At 39.0% G+C, this 19,273-nt stretch overlaps 2 protein-coding genes across 2 annotated transcripts; both read right to left on the bottom strand.

Moving 5' to 3' along the window:
- Positions 1 to 1,306: 1,306 nt before the first annotated feature.
- LOC104228862 (probable methyltransferase PMT26) lies at positions 1,307 to 7,501 on the bottom strand. Its single transcript, XM_009781408.2, has 9 exons — positions 7,260 to 7,501; positions 5,363 to 6,280; positions 5,127 to 5,276; positions 4,369 to 4,639; positions 4,172 to 4,282; positions 3,910 to 4,084; positions 2,783 to 3,055; positions 1,879 to 2,073; positions 1,307 to 1,791 (listed from the first exon to the last, which is right to left on the bottom strand). The coding sequence occupies exons 2-9, from the start codon at positions 6,257 to 6,259 to the stop codon at positions 1,563 to 1,565; spliced, it is 2,301 nt and encodes a 766-aa protein (XP_009779710.1). The 5' UTR covers positions 6,260 to 6,280; positions 7,260 to 7,501; the 3' UTR covers positions 1,307 to 1,562.
- A 7,738-nt stretch (positions 7,502 to 15,239) lies between these two features.
- On the bottom strand, positions 15,240 to 15,746 carry LOC104228863 (uncharacterized). Its single transcript, XM_009781409.2, has one exon. The coding sequence runs from the start codon at positions 15,744 to 15,746 to the stop codon at positions 15,240 to 15,242; it is 507 nt and encodes a 168-aa protein (XP_009779711.2).
- Positions 15,747 to 19,273: the final 3,527 nt, after the last annotated feature.

Here is a 19,273-nt window from a genome sequence, read left to right as displayed (position 1 = left end):
AGTTTGAATTTTTCTGCTGATCGAATTATTCTACGCTCTCTTAAGTAAGTTTCTTTGTTGGGAGATTTCTATCTTGGTTCTGATATTTTGTTCCTCTCCTGATCACAGTTCAAAAATCAGTAAAACAGAAATATCACGGCATTTTAGGGCTCTGATATACTGACAATGCCAGTAACATTATCGTTATCTTTTTCAGAGCTCTAGTCTTCAGGAAGAGGGAAGAAGTTTAAGCAATGAGAATATAGATAAATGAATTACTGAAAAATGACTAAATTAGATAAACATTTTCCTATCAAGTAAAACATTTTAGGCATAATGATTTATAATTCATTATCTCTTCCATATTAAAATATATGTTATGATAATCCTCAGAAACAGGCAGCCAAAAGAGTAACTAGAACAATAAGAAACAACAAGATCAAAATATGAAGTTTGAGACCAATTTTTTCATCAATCCCAAAGTCTACCGTCATTTTAACTTATTAACACGTCTCTTTTGTACTGAAAATTAAACTTCTCTATAGGATAAATGAAATAATAATCACATAAAGCATGTTGAAAAATAAATAGATATTAAGTTGATACTAAGGCGGAGAAAAGGTATTATTACATGTTTTCTTATTTTTAGTTCTATTTGAATGGTTTCATTGCTTATTGACAATGCCCTTTTGCTTGGAGCATTGTCCAATGAACCATCAAATACTGGTCTCTGGTGATATTTAACAAATTGATTTTTCCAACAAATGTATGAAAACTGATGTTTGTATTAAATTCTGGGATAGATGAATGCAGATGTTCAAACAAGAAGTAGAAGGGCACATTCCTTTACATTGTAATTTTGATATCTGCAAATAAATAGGATCAAAATTATAGGGAATTATAATTATCTGATGATAGTGCAACCGTTGCATCCTGATTTAGTATTAACACTTCTGCTGTTATAGTTTCAAATCCTTTTTAACAGCTGCTTGCTTGGCTTCAAAGCTTTACAATCTCTTGCCACCCCTCAGAAATATCGGTCATGTTCTTTTTTTTAGCCTAATTTAACTTTCTTTTTATAAAATAGAGCATTACTTATACATCACATTATTACAACAAAAGGGCAGCCCAACCCGGTGCACTAAGCTTCCGCTACGCGCGGGGCCCAGGAAAGGCCAGACCACAAGGGTCTATTGTACGCAGTCTTACCCTACATTTCTACAAGAAGCTGTTTTCACGGCTTGAACTCGTGACCTTTTGATCACATGGCAACAATTTTACCAGTTATGTCAAGGCTCCCCTTCACATCACATTATTACAACAAAAATGAATTGAAAATCATGTAATATTCTTCTCATCTTTCTTCATTCCATTTATAAATATAAGGAACGCTAGAGACCGGTAACTGACCTGAGTGGATAAAACAATAAATCAAGCATACAGTATTGATCACTATATCGGAATGATTTTTCTTTGAATACTCACTATATTGGAATGATATTCTCTAATAATTTAGTGGTAGTGAGCTAAACTATACCAAAAGCATCATGGGTTATCCAATTTTGGAAATTTATCTTCTGTGCCTATGCAATGGCTGACTTGATTATCTGTTCTTGTTTTGGACGCCAAAATGATTTTTGAACAAATAGCAATCCTTCACCATCCTTTGAGTAAGACATCTTCACTTTCCATTTTGCAGACCTAGCCATATTCTCTATTTCAAGTATAGTTTCAGCATTGTCCCGCACAATCAACTTTCCTTCTGGCCTCAGAATCCTGTCCACTTCTGCAAATACTGGTACTATCTTGCACCTGTTGGCAACAGAATATCACACGTTAACATATCTAAGCGAAAATTTGTCGCTAGCAAGGTAACAGCACGGGTGCAGTAAGATTAACCTTTTCTTAATATCGGAGAAAAGATGATCGGCGTGAAGAAGATCGTAAGATCTGGGATACGTGCTGAAGGATTCACACCAGTCATGGTAAATGCCAAAGAAGCCGCGTTCATATATAATTGGAAGTGTGTCGGGCGAGTCAACTGGAACTACATTCATAACCCAGACTTTCAAGTCTTTCAGTGCTGCAGCAAATCTGTATTATCAAAGATAAGATATTTATCAAGAGCATGAAAAAAGTGGACTCACTGTAAATGCTGGTAATACATGCACCTAACATTGACTCGAATCAGCCAATCAACTCTAAATTAGTTGGGTCGGCTATATGAATCCTTCTGTATCCATTCCACTCTATTCAAGTTCATCCCTTTCCAATACGAAAATATTCTTCTTTTAAGACCAAAAAAAAATTAGGGGTTCTGTCTAGAGACTAGAGAGGTTATCTAAATCTCACACTATCCCTACATGGATATAAGAGTCTAATGAGAATAAAAGGACCCCTAACAATTTTAGGATTTTATGCAAATGTAACATTGATTAAGTTGTATATATGGATCATTTACTTCTATTGTATTCTGTTCATAACTAAGCTCATATTGATTCCGAAAGATTATAAGTCGTTTTAGACATTTTTCTTTGAAAACACACACACACACACACACACACACGCGGCGCCGGGGGTGGGGGGTGGGGTGGGGGGGATTAATTGAGTTTTGAGTTAGATGTGTTATTTCAAAAGCCTCATCGATGGAAACTTCATCTAGCTATCATCACCAAATCACTCTAAATTTTGCCAAAGCTTCTTTGTGAACTTTATTCCTTTAATCTTCAAAGAAAAGCGGAGATCACAAAAGAAATGAGTAGCTAAGAGATAATGAGGAAAATAGCGACTGATAAAAACTTACCCTCCATAAACAGCTTTCATATCCATGACATTCCTTACTGAAGACCAGTTAATGCCAAGACCATTTAAATACGATTTTGACACAACATGCTTCCAATGATCATAGTCTGCAGCAAAGTCTGCTGGGGCTGCTTTTCCATAGACTCCAACTTGAGAACTTGTCAACCAATAAGGAAGCTTCTCTGACCTCAATGGCCATTTTGACGGCCACCTTGAACCACGTTCAGATGCATCTGGTGGTGCTTTGTGCATACATGCCTCAAGTGTTATATTCCTGAATTGAGAAAATAACGAGTTAGGATTTGTTTTCAGGTCGAGTGTTCAGGAGATGAATAAATGTAGTTTTATCTGTAATAGAAGAGATGACAACAACAATAACAACAAAAAACCCAGTGTAATCCCACATGTGGGTCTGAGGAGGGTAGTATGTACGCAGACCTTACCCCTACCTTGTGAAGGTAGAGAGGTTGTTTCCGAACCTCCCAACAAATATAATTGTATATGGTGCTATTTCCCCTTTCTCTTTTTCAAATCAAAGCAGAAAGTTGAAACCATACTGATAGGTTTAAAGTCAGACCAGTCAAACCATAAGCACTATGATTACAATACAATGTAAGCCTTCTTGATTTTGAATCTTTATACAGCCAAATAACATACTATGTCATTTAGTGGCTAAGCGGACATAAAAATTTCTTGCTGCCTTCTCAACTCAAGGGGAAGAATTGAGTTCGATAACGAAGGAACACAGGATCTTCTCTAGAAATAGCAAACAAGCTTCCTCAAGAACATTGAATTATGAAAAATTCCTAATTTTTGGTCATTGTATTATTTCAGCGTAAAATGGATAAGTTATCTGGTGTGACATTCTAGTTTAAATCGCTTTACACGACAATGAGGTCTTAGTAAGTAATTTAAAATCAAAACCATGCAAATAATGAGGTCTTAGCAAGTCCTTAAATATTACTTTTGGTTGATGCCTTATATAATGTAGAAAAGTAAATTTCCATTCTTTCCTAATAGCATATTTTCTATAGCCTTATAAACTTGTGTCTCCATGTAGACTATTTGGATTTACGATTTTTATACAGCACTATAAAGCCCATGCTTGAGTGAAAAAAAGAAAAGTACCAGGCTGCATCTGGATCATCAGCTTCTTCACACATAGGTGGGTCATTTTGTGTTCTACCCTGGTAGCAATCATTTGAAGTTGGTTTTCTGAATATAGCTACACCTACTTCATTTAGCTTATCTTCATTAATTTCCACTAGTTCCCAGCACATTGACTTAGTTAGTTCAGACATAGCTGCAAGACAATCAATCAGAGAGAGAGACATTAGTCTATGACGTTTTTTGCAAATGAGAAACGGCAACTAAGTCGAGCCACAATCACCTTCCCATATTCCAACACTTTCTTCATCCTTCCGATATACTGGTGTAGCAGACCAAAGGAAGTGACCACCGGGCCGTAAGACACGATTCAATTCTAGGAGAAGTTTGCCACCTGCAATAAACTAGGACGTTTACCATCGGCTGACGTTCCAAAATCAAGCAAAACTTGTAAAGAGAGAGAGAGAGAGAGAGATTCACCTTCAATATGCCACGGAACTCTACAACGTGCACAATGGACAGCATCAAATACTTTACTGGGGAATGGCAGTCTTTTAGTTCCCATAACAGCTGATATAGCAGGGATGCCCCGTTCAAGTGCAAATTGTACTTGGGCTTCATGCTCATCCTTGGGGGCAAGTGACATGGCTAGTACATCTCTTTCAAAGAGGTATCCTCCAAAGCTGGCCACTCCACACCCAACATCCAAAATAACACGTGTTTGTTTGCCCCATGAAATTTGAGGCAAGGACTGCATTGCAACCCATATCAGCAAAAAAGCATAAAATAGGAAGAGGTACATAAATCTTTAGCATGAAATCTGTGGTGATGAATTTCAGCCAATTGACTGATCATTGATATAGAAAACACATTAGTGAAAGGAGGCCGCTCCAAGTTTCTGTAGAGTCTCCAGAAGCTTATTTTCTCAGGTCTAATATGTAGGAACAAATCAAAATCTTGAAAGCACTGTTCAAGTCAACTTGAATCATATGGAACACCAACTAACGGCACCTAACTAGTACCCATGAAAGATCAAAGAATACTTAATTGGGTTACCAGTCTGTGGAAATCAATGTAAAATCAAACTGTCTTATCGTTAATCTTCAAATTGGTATTAATCTTCAAAGAAAGCCCAAACTAACCAATTCGTGATTCATGGAGTGAAAAATTAACATCACGATTACGAATCAATAATTATAGATAGCATGCAGTAGCACAGAAACTTAAGCAAAACTTGCCTTCTGGAGGAAATCAATGTAATGAAGAGCTCCTTGCTTAAACTGAGTACCTCCACCAGGGAAAGTAAGGTACTCTCCAGTAACTTTGACCCAGTTTTGGTGCCCCTTGACCTTGGCTAGCTTTCCATGAGGAACATTAGAGTACCATATCTGTTCAACCATCAAAAGCAAGTTACTTGGCTTATCAAAATTATTAATTAGAAGCAAATGGATATATAAGCGGAAACAAGATATACCTGCTCCCTGCTCCTAGGCCATCCAATTGGCTGCTTGTATCCTGAAGGTAAAGGAACAAGGCAAGTCGAAGCTTCAATAGGACAGTGCCTTTCACGATGTTCATAGTGCGAGGTACTTGGGAGCTTTCTTATAGCTTGCACATTATCCAGGCAAGGAATATAATCTGGTCCAGCATCAGTTTTACATGCCTTCCACTTGGGTGAATCCTGTGACTCATTCTCCTTTTCAGACTCAGCAGCCTGAGTTGACCATGGCCCATTTTGTGTAGTAGTTTCTTTTAAAATCTCTGATTGATCACCAGCTGGGAAAATCTCATTCTCTTCCTCTCCCTTTTTTGACTTTAAGACAATGTTCTCATCCTCTGCTGTTGTCTCGGCACCATCTGGATTTGAGTCTTCACCTCCATTATCTGACTCGCCACTGGTAGAAGTTGAGCCTGTCTCTCTCGAATCTACTTCCTCGCTCTCTAGATTTGAACTCTCGCTGCTAGACTGTGATTCATCACTGGATCCAGAATCCTCCTGATTTTCTTCTCCATTACTTAAATTAGAGTTTTCTCCTTCCCTTTCCTCATTTTGGTAACTATCCAGCCCCTTTTCATCTGAAAACTCCTCCATAGACCTTCCCCTTCTAAACCCCTTCTCTCCCTGGAATGTTGCATCTTCTTCTCTCTTTGCATTGACTGTAAAATCGCCAGAAATGCCTGTATACTGCTCCGATAGTTTCTCGGTAACTTTCAACGTTGAAGATATCTCTGAGTTTACAAGAGGTATACTAAATAATGACATCAGCATCCATATCCCAACTAAAGAAATCCCAAGAGAAGTCACAACATTGACTTTTGAACAGCAATCGGATGATTTCCTGCCACCAAAAGAGCTACTTCCCCCAGCCATAATATTTGATCTTTTCCGTCCCTGGACATTTTGAGAAAAAATAATTGAAATATCAAATATAGTAGCCTAAAATGTCTGATAAACTAGGTTCGAGAACAGAGAATGGTAAAACCACAACAGAAACAAGCATCAAAAGTCTGTCATTTAAATGCAGGTATGGACAAAATTTACCTACACAACACATCATACATCCCTTAGATATTTCTAGCCTTTTTTTAAATAAAACTAAGGGGAAAAGGCTGCAATTGTTTTTTATCAAGCACATCTAATGAAATACTAGGTGAACACTCAAATACTCATGAGAACTCATGAAAGTATTCATTCGGAAACATCACAGTGAATTCCAAAAAAAAATTACAATAACCTGAATTTTGGCCTAGCTCAATTCCAAAAGAAACTCAAAAGCTTTCTATGTCTGAGTTTTCAATACCTAAGCACTCCACATATACACAGAGGCAGATCTAGCCTCTAGGCACGTTCTATGGGTTCAACTGAACCCATTGCTTTCAGCTCAAACTATAATTAGATATGTTACATACAAATTTAAGATGTATACTTATGATAAGATCAAATTCATTCTGAACCCAGCGACTCTAGAACCTAGGTTCGTCTATAGACCTCATGAAAATAGTAAAAATATGTTTTCATGTCCGTGTCTGGTAAATCTGTAATTACTCTGTCAAACTCCCAACAAAAAAAATATTCCAAGAAAACCACATTTCTAGTCGATAATAATCCTAAAACAGGATAGAATATCAAAACTACAAAATCCCTTAACAACATAACAAAAATGTCATATTGCAAGATCAATCCCATCTCGAAGTAGCAAACCAAAAACCAATCAAATAGTATCGAACAGAACAAAAGTTAGAGCATTCTACTAACCAACAGAAATAAAAGCTAACCCTTTTACCCAAAAAGAGGAAAATGAAGGGAAAAGGGTACATAAAAGAGGACAGATTCACATTATTATGGGAACAGAAAGAAGGAAAAACTGTACCTTTTAAGATGGGGGTATATAGGAACTTCAATCTTGGCCAAAGCAAATTAGTTTTTGAAGCTCATTTTCTTGTTAAAAGGGTGGAAAGATCAGATCTTGGGTTGGGGGAATTAAGAATCTTGATTTTGTTTTGAGATTTATAAAGGCATTGCAAACGGATATGAAGATGGGTTGCATTCACGCGTATGCAATATTATAATATGATAATTTAAGGAAGAGAAGAGTGTGATGTTGTTACTCATGACCGACAGCCTAGGATTACCATGACATGATAAGCCAGCGCCAAAGGGAAAGGTTGTTAAACAAGATTGATTGTAAAAGAATTTTACGATAAGAGGTAACCTAAAAAACAACTGCAGCTAACTGTTTCTTGTCAATTTATTCATGTTATACTCTCATTATTTCAATTTATATCCCAAAGTTTTTATTGCATTGGAGTTTATATAAAAAAGAAAAATCTTTCAAAACTTAGTGATAATAAATACGATATGAGTTTTTGGTTGCTGTAAATCATATTATTAAAATAAAAACTTTAAAATTAAATTATTTTTAAATATAACAAAATATCATATATAGTGAGTGCTACATAAAATAAAACGAAAAGTAAATAGTCTCATATATTTTTATAAAGAAAAAGAAAACGACCAAGTTGTTCACTTGTGCAAATTAACTCTTTCCGGACAATAGAGAATGTTCCCCCATCTTTTGCATATTCAGATCTTCCACATTTTGTCTAAGTTTTGAACTATCCAAATAGTGAGGACTATACTCCGTGTTATTTAAGAACAATAACTCAAAATACTTATGTTTACTCGTAAAATAGTATAGTTGAATTTATAGCGTAGTTTATAGAAAAACGAATCGATTTGATCCTAAAATGACAAAATAAATTAAATAAATTGCAAGACCTAGCGTAGAAATCGAGATAAAATAGCATACAACTTGGTTTCGGGAGCAGGACTTCCGAAGGCAGCGATAAGAATATTGTAAGACACAAAATAAAGTATTATTTAGCTTGGAATAATGTGTAGTATAAGTTTCTCAGAAATTTCGTGTCTTACAATGGTTGTTGAAGTCACTATTTATCGCTAAACCTAGGGAACAAGGTCCTAGGATCAAGCCCATCTTAAATGATAATAATGAGGGCCATTAATGAATATACAATGTCAAGCTATGAATGCCAAAATTCTCTGTAACGGATGTGTATTTAATGCTGATGAATATTGTTCATTGAATTTTATCTAGTGGCAAATATTAGTTTGTCCCCGTTGATAATGTTCCCTTCGGGGTCTACTCAATGCTAACCGAAGTTGTTGTCATTGGTCTTGGCTTTCAGTCGCTTTGTCTTTCGTCTGTCCCCGGTTCCACGTGTCACTCTATCATTCGAGTAATTAATGTGAACCGATTTTACCCTATACAGATAGTCCCCCTGCTTTCAGATGGCACATCTTTGTGTCACCGAGAAGTTGGTGAAGATTCCTTTTTTGGCGGGAATTTTTCTGACGCTTGATTAGACGCACGTCTATTCGCATTTAATACCCCAAACACATGTTACTCCATCATTTAGCAATATTTCGCCAGTTCTCGAGGTAATCATGGCCACGATTTTAGCCGCATATTCCTTTACTTATACGCCTCATTCTTCTTCTTTTACACTTAACAGTTTTACAACTCTCTCAACTTCTTTGCATTCATCTCTTTCCTGCTTTCACCCTTCTTTAGTCTTTTTCTTCAAAGAACTCTTATCACCTTCTTCTAATCATGGCTTCTTCCACTAACTATTTCGAGAACTCCGATTTTCTTTTCGGTGGGGGTCCGAAGGAGAACAAAGATAAAGAAATAAACGTTGATGTTGACCCCCCCTACGGTGAGTACCATCATCCACAAAAAACTCAACACAACCAAGGCTTTGAATAAAAGTTTCCTTCTTCAGGTTCTCGCACTTGGGTTGTTGGCATATACCCTTCTTCCATCCATCCTTCTAGTATTCCTGTTGTGACAGAGGATTGTGATGCCATGGTGCAGTGAGTAACCTTCTCTAAAAAGCGCTTCATGTACGTTTATACATACCCATTTACTCTGGGTGTGTTTTCTTTGAGCGGGGGAATTGACCCCATGATTTTGGAGTTGTGCCACAAATACAAGGTTTGCCTGGCACAGGTGGGCCCTTCTGTATGGCGAACTATGGCCTGTCTATGGCGGCTGTGCCAGGAGACAAAGGAGGAGCTCATCTTGGCTCTCAAGATTAATCTCTTCTCCCCCAAGATTTTCCGTAGGAGAGTAATAAATTTCAGCAAACGTGGCCACCATGCTTTGCTCACCAGCATGAATGACGACAATGACCGTGGATGGATGGAGCAGTTTGTCGTTGTTGCCACCAGGGATACCATCCCGGCTACAACTCCATCTTTCCTTGAGTCCTGGACTCATACACGTAAATTCAAAGTCTGTTTTTTTTTCTTCTCGATTTTTTATGGCAAAGTTTCTAATTAGGTTTTTGTTTCACATGCCAACCTCATTGCTTCTGAGGGCCTCCAAAAGTTGATCCTCAATAAAGAAAAGCTGAAGTCCGAGCGGGATCAGTTGTTGGCCAAGAGGGACCAAATTGTTGCTCGCATCTCGGTGCTGGAAGCACAAGCTGCTGAAGCTGGTGAGTTAGAGGCTCGGCTACAACAGAGTGAGCAGGAAGTGATGGCCCTTATCCAAGAAACCTCTCTGTTAAATGTACAGTTTCAAGAAGCCAAGGCTAAATGGTCTGAGGTCCAAAATGTTGTGCTTGTTGCTGTTGAGCGCGAGGCTGCCTCCACTAAGCTAGTAAGTAATTTGGAGGCAGCCTTGAATTCCAAGATTGCAGAGGTTATTGCTGTCGAGGAAAAGCGTGCCTAGATGGAGGATAGGTATAAGAGGATCATGGAACATAATAAGGTTCACATAACCACTATCCGTGATCTTGATCCTAGCCTTAGAGCCGCGAGATCCAAGCGGGATGACCTTTCGGTCGAGGTTGAGAGGCTTAAATTAGAACTTCAGCCTCGAGCGGATTCCTTTATTATTGAAAAAATGTATTTTATGTATAGCATGAGGAGAAAAAACTTGGAAGAGACTAAAGCGGGCATCATTGATATTGACAGTGAAATCGCTAAGGCCCAAAAGCTGGATTCAACGGCTCGAAGATGCCTCCCAGCTCAGCCTGATGCAAGTGAATCTTCCGGTTCCGGTTCTGAGTTCTCGAGAATCGAGGAGGAATTTGAAGAGAATAATGGTAAAGACCAAGATCCCAAGCCGGCGACAGATCCGCCTACTTCTCCTGGGGCGCAGATGCTTATCTTCCCCCGAGTTCAGGGGACGATATAGCTTCGTTTTTTGCTTTCTTTTTCTTTGTTGTTTTTTTCGTATTTTTGTACTTGTGCTGCTTGGCACATTTGATAAATAAAAGTTCTTTTTGTTTAAGCATTATGCAAAGTTTACTTTTTTGCGTCAAATTATGCAAGGCTTCAGGTGCATTTTTCTCCGATAGCATTTGGGTTCCGGGCATAAACTTTTCCGGAACCAACCCTTTACTATGAGGGTTTCATAAGAGAGGACCCTCTTATGTTTATGGTTCTCTTGAAGAGGAAGAGGTCGTCTCCTGTTCATTTCGGCACTAGCATTTGCAGTACTTGATTAACTTTCAAAAGATAAAATCAGTTAATCGTTTAAACAAGAAACAAGATAAAAATAAAAGGACTTTATTTTCTTCCTTATATCTTCAAAAGTACAAAAGCATTAGTTTTGCTGAAAAAGAAATTGCCATTACTTGTGGCTAATTTGTACAACTAGTTTTTACGGGGCTAGTTGTGCAGTCCCCGATCCCGATGAGGCATATTTGTTACTGGACTTCATAGTCCTGGTTTATGTGGAAATTGGGTTGTCATATTCTCATATCATTTCCCCCCCCCACCCCCACCCCAAGTGTTTGAATGCGAAGAATGCGAATTAGAACACTGGAAGTCTTGACCTTTGAGGATTCCACTAGTGAATGGTTGGATAATCTTTGGTCCGGTAGCAAGCTTCGTTTCCCGTTAGGAACTTTCCTATCGAGCCAAAGACTATTTAACCATCCCGTAGTGGCTTCTCATTTTTATGCCTTTTCATTTAAAGGTCTTATTTCTGCTGATGACATTTCCTTCATAATATGCTTTCCATTGCTGCTTTGTTAAAAACCTTGCCAGAAAAACCCAACTGAGACAAAAACTGGAAATTTCCTTGTTGTTGATGACATTTCCTTCATAGTATGCTTTCCAGTGCTCATCAGCAATAATACCTTTTGAGGTGGGTCACATTTCAGTTGCTTGGAAATTTTACTCTGTCTTGGTTTTCCAGTTCATATAATCCTTTTCCGGTGACAGCTGAAACCTGGTAAGGGCCTTCCCACGTTGGACCCATTTTCCTTGCGTTGAGCTCTCGAGTGTTTTGAGTCACTTTTCTTAAAACCAAGTCTCCCACTTTGAAATAATGGAGATTTGCTCTTCGATTTAGTATCTTTCCATTCTTTGTTTCTGGGCCATCATTCTTATGTGCGCCAAGTCCTTGCATTCGTCAAGCAACTCCAATTTGACTAGCAATGCTTCATTGTTTATTTCTTGGTCTGCCCGGAAGTACCTCAAGGTAGGTTCTCCTACTTCCATCGGGATCAGAGTTTCTGCTCTGTATACGAGAGAGAAAGGTGTATCTCCTGTGCTTGACTTGGTCGTTGTTTGGTATGCCCACAACACTCCCGGTAATTCTTCGGGCCTCTTGCCTTTGGTTGCTTCTAATCTCTTTTTGAGGTTTTGAATAATCACCTTATTTGTCGATTCCGCTTGGCCATTTGTGCTTAGATGGTATGGTCAAGATGTGATTCTTTTGATTTTCTAGTCTTCAAGGAATTTTGTGACCTTTGCGCCTATGAACTATGGCCCGTTGTCATGATCAATCTCCTTCGATATTCCAAACTAGAAACTTATGTTCTCCTACAAGAAATCGACCACTTTGCGCTCGCCGATTTTCTAGTAAGGACCTGTTTCAACCCACTTAGAGAAGTAATCAGTTAAAATAAAATAAAACTTACCTTATCAGGAGCCGGTGGCAGCGGACCGACTATGTCCATCCCCCAATTCATGAATGACCATGGGGATAATGTTGAGTGTAGTAGCTCTGTCGGTTGGTGCACTAACGGCGCATGGTGCTGACCTTTATCTCATTTTTGAACGAATTCCTTGGAGTCTTGTTCCATTTGGGGCCTGTAGTATCCTGTCCAACTAATTTTAACACTAACGAGTCTGCACCTACATGATTTTCATAGATTCTTTCGTGAACCTGTCTCATGACGTAATTAGCCTTAGAGGCTCCTAAATACCGGGCCAACAGGCCTTAGAATGACCTTCTGTACAACTATCCTCCCCAGAAGCTATAACAAGCTACTTTGGTGCGGAGTGACCGGGATGCTTTCGCGTCTTCAGGCAGCTTGCCATGCCCAAGGTAGTCAATGATTTCATTTCTCCAATCCTAGACCAAGTTAGTTGTATTTACTTTATAGTAACCATCCACATCTAGTACCGAGTGCATAAGTTGTACGATTGTATTGGAATCCGAACCTTTCATTTTCGTGGATGAGCCTAGATTGGCCAATTCATTTGCTTTTGCGTTTTCTTCTCTTGGGATGTGAGTAATCAGCCATTCCCTGAATCGTGCAAGTATAGTTTGAACTTTCACCACATATTGTTGCATGCTTCCCTCCTTGGTGTCGAAGATTCCATATGCTTGATTAACCACCAATTAGAAATCGCATTTGATTTCAATGACCTCAGAGTCTAGTCTTTGGGCCAGTTCAAGTCCTGCAATCAAAGCCTCATACTCGGCTTTATTGATAGTCAAGGGAATAATTTTTATAGCCTGCCTCAGGACTTATCCCGAGGGCATGATTAAGACTACCCCAAGCCTGGACCCTTTCACGTTGGAAGCTCCGTTTGTGAACAAGGTCCAAACTCCTTATGTCATTTCTGATGCCATCACCACTTCCTTTATGGCCATGAGCAGTAGCCTGCGACTGAAATCGGCCACGAAGTCGGCCAAAACTTGTGATTTGATCGTAGTCCTAGGTTTATATTCGATATCGAATTCACTAATTTCAATTGCCCATTTGGCCAATCGACCTGACAACTCAGGTTTGTGAAGTATATTCCGTAGTGGAAAAGTTGTCACCACGACTATCGGGTGGCATTGAAAAAATAAGGCCTAAGCTTTCGAGCACCGACTACGAGAGCTAAGGCTAATTTTTCAAGGTGCGTATAATGAGTTTTCGTCGCCGATAAAATTATGCTAACATAATAGATAGGAGTTGCGTACCTTCGTCTTCCCGGACTAGAACGGTACTTATCACTACCTTTGAGACCGCTAAGTATATTTGCAACTGCTCGCCTTCCACCTATTTTGATAGTAACAAAGGGCTTGATAGATACTGCTTCAGGTCTTTCAGAGCCTGTTGGCATTCTAGGGTCCATTCGAAATTGTTCTTCTTCTTCAAAAGTAAGAAGAGGTGATGAACCTACTTAGAGCGGCTAGTCTTCCGTTAGCCTTTAGACTCCTTTAAAGTTTGTCAGTTGGTCTGGAATGTCCTCGATGGCTTTAATTTTGTTGGGATTGACTTTGATCGCCCTTTATGACACCAGGAAAGCCAAAATTCTGCCGGAGCTGACTCCAAACTCACACTTTTTAGGGTTAAGTTTCATATTATGCCTCCTTAGGATGTCAAAGATTTGCTGGAGGTACTTTAGATAGTCACGTGCGTTAAAATATTTAACCATCATATCATCTATGTAAACTTCCAGTGTTTTACCTATTTGCTTTTCGAACATTTTGTTCACGAACTTCTAATAAGTGGCTTTGGCGTTCTTAAGCCCCAAAGGCATCACATTATAGCAAAATGTGCCAAAATTCGTTATGAACAAAGTTTTTTCCTGATCCTCCGGGATAATTTTGATTTGGTTGTACCTAGAATAGGCATCGAGGAAACTCATCAACTCGTGCCCGATCGTTGCATTAATCATTTGATCAATGTTTGGCAATGGGAACGAGTCTTTCGGGTATGGCTTATTCAAATCCTTATAATCTATGCACATGTAAAATTTATTGTTCTTTTTCGAAACTATTACTATGTAGCTATTCAGTTGGGATACTTTACCTCCCGGATTTAACCGATATCGAGCAATTGAGTTACCCCTTATTTGACAAACCTATTTCTGACCTCGACAATTGGGTGCTTCTTTTGCCTTATCGGCGGGATGTTGGGGTCCAGGCTTAGCTTATGCATGGCCACCTCTAGCGGGATACCTGTCATATCCGCGTGCAACCATGCAAAACAATCAACTTTAGTTTCAAGAAATTCTATAAATCCTGACCTGAACTCGGGGTTCAGTCATGTCCCCAAGTGGAACATCCTCTCTAGGAACTTTTCGAACAAAGGCACTTGTTCGAGTTCTTCCGTCGTGCATTTGACCGCATCCATTTTTTCTGGTACCTGAAAATACCTCGGTACCTGGTAGGATTCCGATGACTCCTCCCTTTTGTCATCTTCGTTTGATTTGCTAGCAGGCACCGGTTCTTATATTGCTATGCCACGTGTTCCTTCCCTTTACTGCCGGAAACCGAGATCGCATTCATCTCCCTTGCCGTCGATTGATCTCCTCTTATTTGTTTGATTCCCTATAGAGTTGGGAATTTCAGAAGTTGGTGGTATATTTATGGCACGATCTTCATTTCGTGTAGCCATGGTCTTCCAAGAATTATGTTGTAGCCTATGTCGCTATATACTACTTCAAATAGGGTAGTCTTCATGAGCCCCTTGGCATTCGTGGTCAGCAAGATCTCCCATTGGGTTGTCACGCTTGTTAAGTTGAACCCCGCAAGGAGCTTTGTTACTGGAATGATGCTTCTAGTTAGCTTGGCTTGCTCCAACACTCTCTATTGAATGATATTGGTTGAACTTCCTAGGTCTACCAAAATACGTTTAATTTTAAAATCTAAAGCATTAAGAGAAATTACCAAGGCATCATTGTGCGATAGTAGAAGTTCATCAGTGTCCTCCTCTCTGAAGATGATATCATCCTCGGCGACTTCCCGGAGTCTCTTGCTATGAGTCACTAATACCTTTGTCTTTTTTGCTGCCGAAAAAGTTATACCATTAATCTCGTTCCTATGAAAATCATCGTTAATCAAGAAGGGTCTTCTCCTATCTTCGAGGGCTCTATGTTGTCCTCGGTTGCGGCCGTAGTTGTTTTTAGCCCAGCCACTTAAGATCTCTCTAAGATGGCCTTTTTTCATCAATGTCACCACCTCCTCTCGTAGATGTAGGTAGTCCCCAGTCTGATAGTTGTTAGTCCTATGATACTCGGGCCATAGATTTGGATCCCTCTGTCTGGGATCATTTTTCATCGACCTAGGGAACTGTGCTTCCTTGGTGTTCCTCATCACCGATACCAGCTCATTATGCTGACATTGAAATTTTATTCGGACAACCTGGGATATGTGGAGTCCCAGGAACCCGATACCTCTTGTCTTGTAATGACATATTATTCCGGCCATGGTCAATTCTTCTATTGGGAGCGTACCTGTCTACCGACTGGAACCCTCTGTTGCATCCATCGTCCCTTTTGTAGGGCAAAAATCGGCCCTTAGAAGGTCGTCGATCTGCATTGAACTCAGCCTTCGATTTATCCTTGTTCTTTTCTCGATCCCGAACCTTGGTCGATACTAGAACCCGAGCTGATCATCTTCTATTCTTATCTTTGACTCGTAACGATTATGGACATCTGCCCATGTAGTCGCCTAGAACTCGAGCAGGCTTTTTTTCAGTTTTCAAGAGGTGTTGGAGCTCCTCGGGTTCAACCCCTTAGTAAAAGCCTCAGTTGACCATTCATTCGGCACGACCAGTAGCATCATCCTTTCTTTCTGAAATCTGGTCATGAACTTACGCAACAATTCGGACTCTCATTGTGTAATTCTAAATATGTCTGCTTTTTGGGTCTGGATCTTCCTGGCCCTAATATGGGCCTTGATGAATAAGTCTACGAGCATCTCAAAGGAATCTGTTGAATGTTCGAGTAAAAGTGAGTGTCATGTCAGGCCCCCCTTCGTGAGGCTTTCTCTGAGCTTCAACAGCAAGACCGACTCAATCTTCTGTGGAGCCAAGTCATTTCCTTTCACCACCATTATATAGGTGGTTATGTGCTCCTGAGGATACGAGGTCCCATTATATTTTGGTACATCTAGGATTTTGAACAACTTTGGAATCAACTCTGGTGATGCGCTTGGTTTTGAACGACAACTGGTGTATTTCTTTGAGACTGGGCCCTTTAGCACTGGTAGTGCGCCCAGAATTTGGTCCATTCGGCCATTTATTTCTCTCATAAATCACATGAACTCGATTTTGAAAGGATCATTACTATTATTGTTACAAGATCCGTTGTCGATCCCCCCATCCCCGTCGATGTCGACCTCACCCCTCGGAGTGTTGTTATCAACCTTTTGCGTTGTTAGATTTGTGGGTGCACCGGGAGGAACTGGACCTCTTCCATTTGCGTTGTTGGAAGCATCTGACAATGCTTGCCTTAACTCTGCCATGGCTTGGTCTTACCGTGAGAGATGACTCGTGATAGCTTGTTGTTGTTCCTTCAGGATCCTCATGGTTTCTGCAACGTTCTCGTCTTCAGCGTCATCAGGAGTCGCCTCCCGTATATATCGGGGATACTGCGCGCCATGAACCAGCATGGCTATGTCCTCCTTGTTGCGGGTGTCGCTGATCGAATCCTCATGGTGAGGAGGATTTTCCTGTGCCTCAACATTGTGTGCGATGTTGACATCGTTATCTGCCATCTATTACAATTTTTGCTAAGAAACAAAGAATCAAATAGATTATTAATAGATACAAGGATCAACTCAATTACGCAACTATCTAAGCCCACGGTGGGTGCCAAACTGTTTATCCGTAAAACGGTACAGTTGAATTTATAGCATGGTTTATAGAATGCAAGACTTAGTATAGAAATCGAGATAAAATAGCAAACAACTTGGTTCCGGGAGCAAGACTTTCCAAGGCAGCAATAAGAAAGTCGTAAGATAGAAAATAAAGTATTATTTAGCTTGGAATAATGTGTAGCATAAGTTTATCAAAAATTTTGTGTGTTACAATGACGGTTGAAATCGCTATTTATAGCTAAACTTAGGGAACAAGGTCATAGGATCAAGCCCCTTTTAAATGACAATAATGAGGGTCATTGATGAATATGCAACAGCAGACTATGAATGTCAAAATTCTCTGTAACGGATGTGTATTTAATGCTAATGAATGTTCTTCACTTAATTTCATCTGGTAGCAAATATTTATTTGTGCTCGTTGATAATGTTCCCTTCGGGGTCTACTCGATGTCAACTGAAGTTGTTGTCCTCGATCTTGGCTTCTATTCGCTTCGTCTTTCGTCTGTCCGCCAGTTCCATGTGTCACTGTATCATTTGAGTACTTAATGTGAACCGATTTCATCCTATACAACTTACTAGTTGTTTGAATTTTGTTTTTGTATTAAATATATAGTAGTAGTTAAACAATTTTATAATATTTGTATTTACTATTATTTATTATTGTATATTATTAATTAAATTTATTATTACGTAACAGTGAACGACTTATTTTACATAAAAATTAACTTGGAGTAGTGGTATTGTTATATTATTTTTCTTTTCCATTTTACTCTTATTATTGTTTAATAATTTCATTTACTATTTACCGCACTTTTTCCTTTTTTAACATCACCCCATTACCTTAATGTGTTTTCGTCCTATTTTAAGCCCTTCCTTTTTAAATTCATACTTAGCCTTTTAAATCTAAAGTCAACGAGCGTACAATATTTTTATTGATAGTTTCGTGATATCTGAAATTCTGAATCGTGCAACGGGAAGATGAGTAAATCATTGACCAATTTCAGTCAAATTTTAGTCTAACGGATGACCAAAAAACAAGTTACCAAATAATTTGAAGAGAATAAAGAATAATAAATTAGTTCATCCCAGCTTTGAGTGAAGAAGAGGACCATATTTTTACTGTTCCTTTTTAGGGTGCCTTCACTATTATTGATGTGCCTATAAAAAAAGACTAAGAGCATTTTATTATGATAAGACCAATGTGATCTCTTCCTTAAAGTGAGAGTGCCCATATGGGATGTTATTATTGAAATATTAATTGGATGGTTAATTAAATGATATAGTATTCACCGACAAAATGTTTGAATGGGAATGAAAGAGAAATTGGGACCCTTGCATGTGCCAAATTGGAAAAGTTGCTCTCGCCTATCATCATTCTTCTTGGTTACAAAGGCATGAATCACCGACACCTATGATAGGTTTTGAATAGGGAAAAAAACCCGTGATTAGTTATGGCAAATGGGCGAATTGGATCGGATTTGAGCGAGTTGAAAACGGGTGAAACAAAAATGGGTACACCCAATTTGTCCATATTTCATGCGGATAAAAAATAGGTTGGATGATCCATGGACAAATTGAAAATGGGCTAACCCATATTATATGTAAAAATTGCACGGGGCGCCCTATTTGGTCGCCCCCATTTAACCTATATCCATTTTTTTTTAAACTTTTAACTTGTACCCACTTTTTAAACAATTTCAGCTCTCTTTCTCTTCCTCCTTCTCCCAGTGATCTCCATATCTCTCTGGAACTTAACATTGATGTAACAATATCTCTCCTTCTGTGGCTTCACTCAATTCCTCAGAAGTCATCTTACTATACATAATTAAAATAATTGTAATGTAAGAAAACCTTTTTGTTATGTGGTTGATGTGGTTCAAAATATTTTTTTACGTCATTAGTTCAAATCTCAAATATATTTTTGCATTTCTCTGAATCCCCTTGACACCGTCTCCATTGTCGAGATGTTATGGTCAAGCAGAACCATAGTGCGTTCCTCGACGTTTCGATCCATAATAAAT

This window comes from Nicotiana sylvestris, chromosome 4 (assembly GCF_000393655.2).
Source record: "Nicotiana sylvestris chromosome 4, ASM39365v2, whole genome shotgun sequence".
Taxonomy (NCBI): domain Eukaryota; kingdom Viridiplantae; phylum Streptophyta; class Magnoliopsida; order Solanales; family Solanaceae; genus Nicotiana; species Nicotiana sylvestris.
This window is presented reverse-complemented; position numbering and strand designations above follow the sequence as displayed.

Excerpts from the sequence above, each read along its gene's own strand:
- LOC104228862 (XM_009781408.2), bottom strand. The coding sequence starts at position 6,259 with ATGGCTGGGGGAAGTAGCTCTTTTGGTGGCAGGAAATCATCCGATTGC. Across the intron at positions 4,640-5,126 it reads ACATTGATTTCCTCCAGAAG|TCCTTGCCTCAAATTTCATG; the intron begins GCAAGTTTTGCT and ends GTTGCAATGCAG. Across the intron at positions 4,283-4,368 it reads AGTTCCGTGGCATATTGAAG|GTGGCAAACTTCTCCTAGAA; the intron begins GTGAATCTCTCT and ends AGTTTATTGCAG.
- LOC104228863 (XM_009781409.2), bottom strand. The coding sequence starts at position 15,746 with ATGAGGAACACCAAGGAAGCACAGTTCCCTAGGTCGATGAAAAATGAT.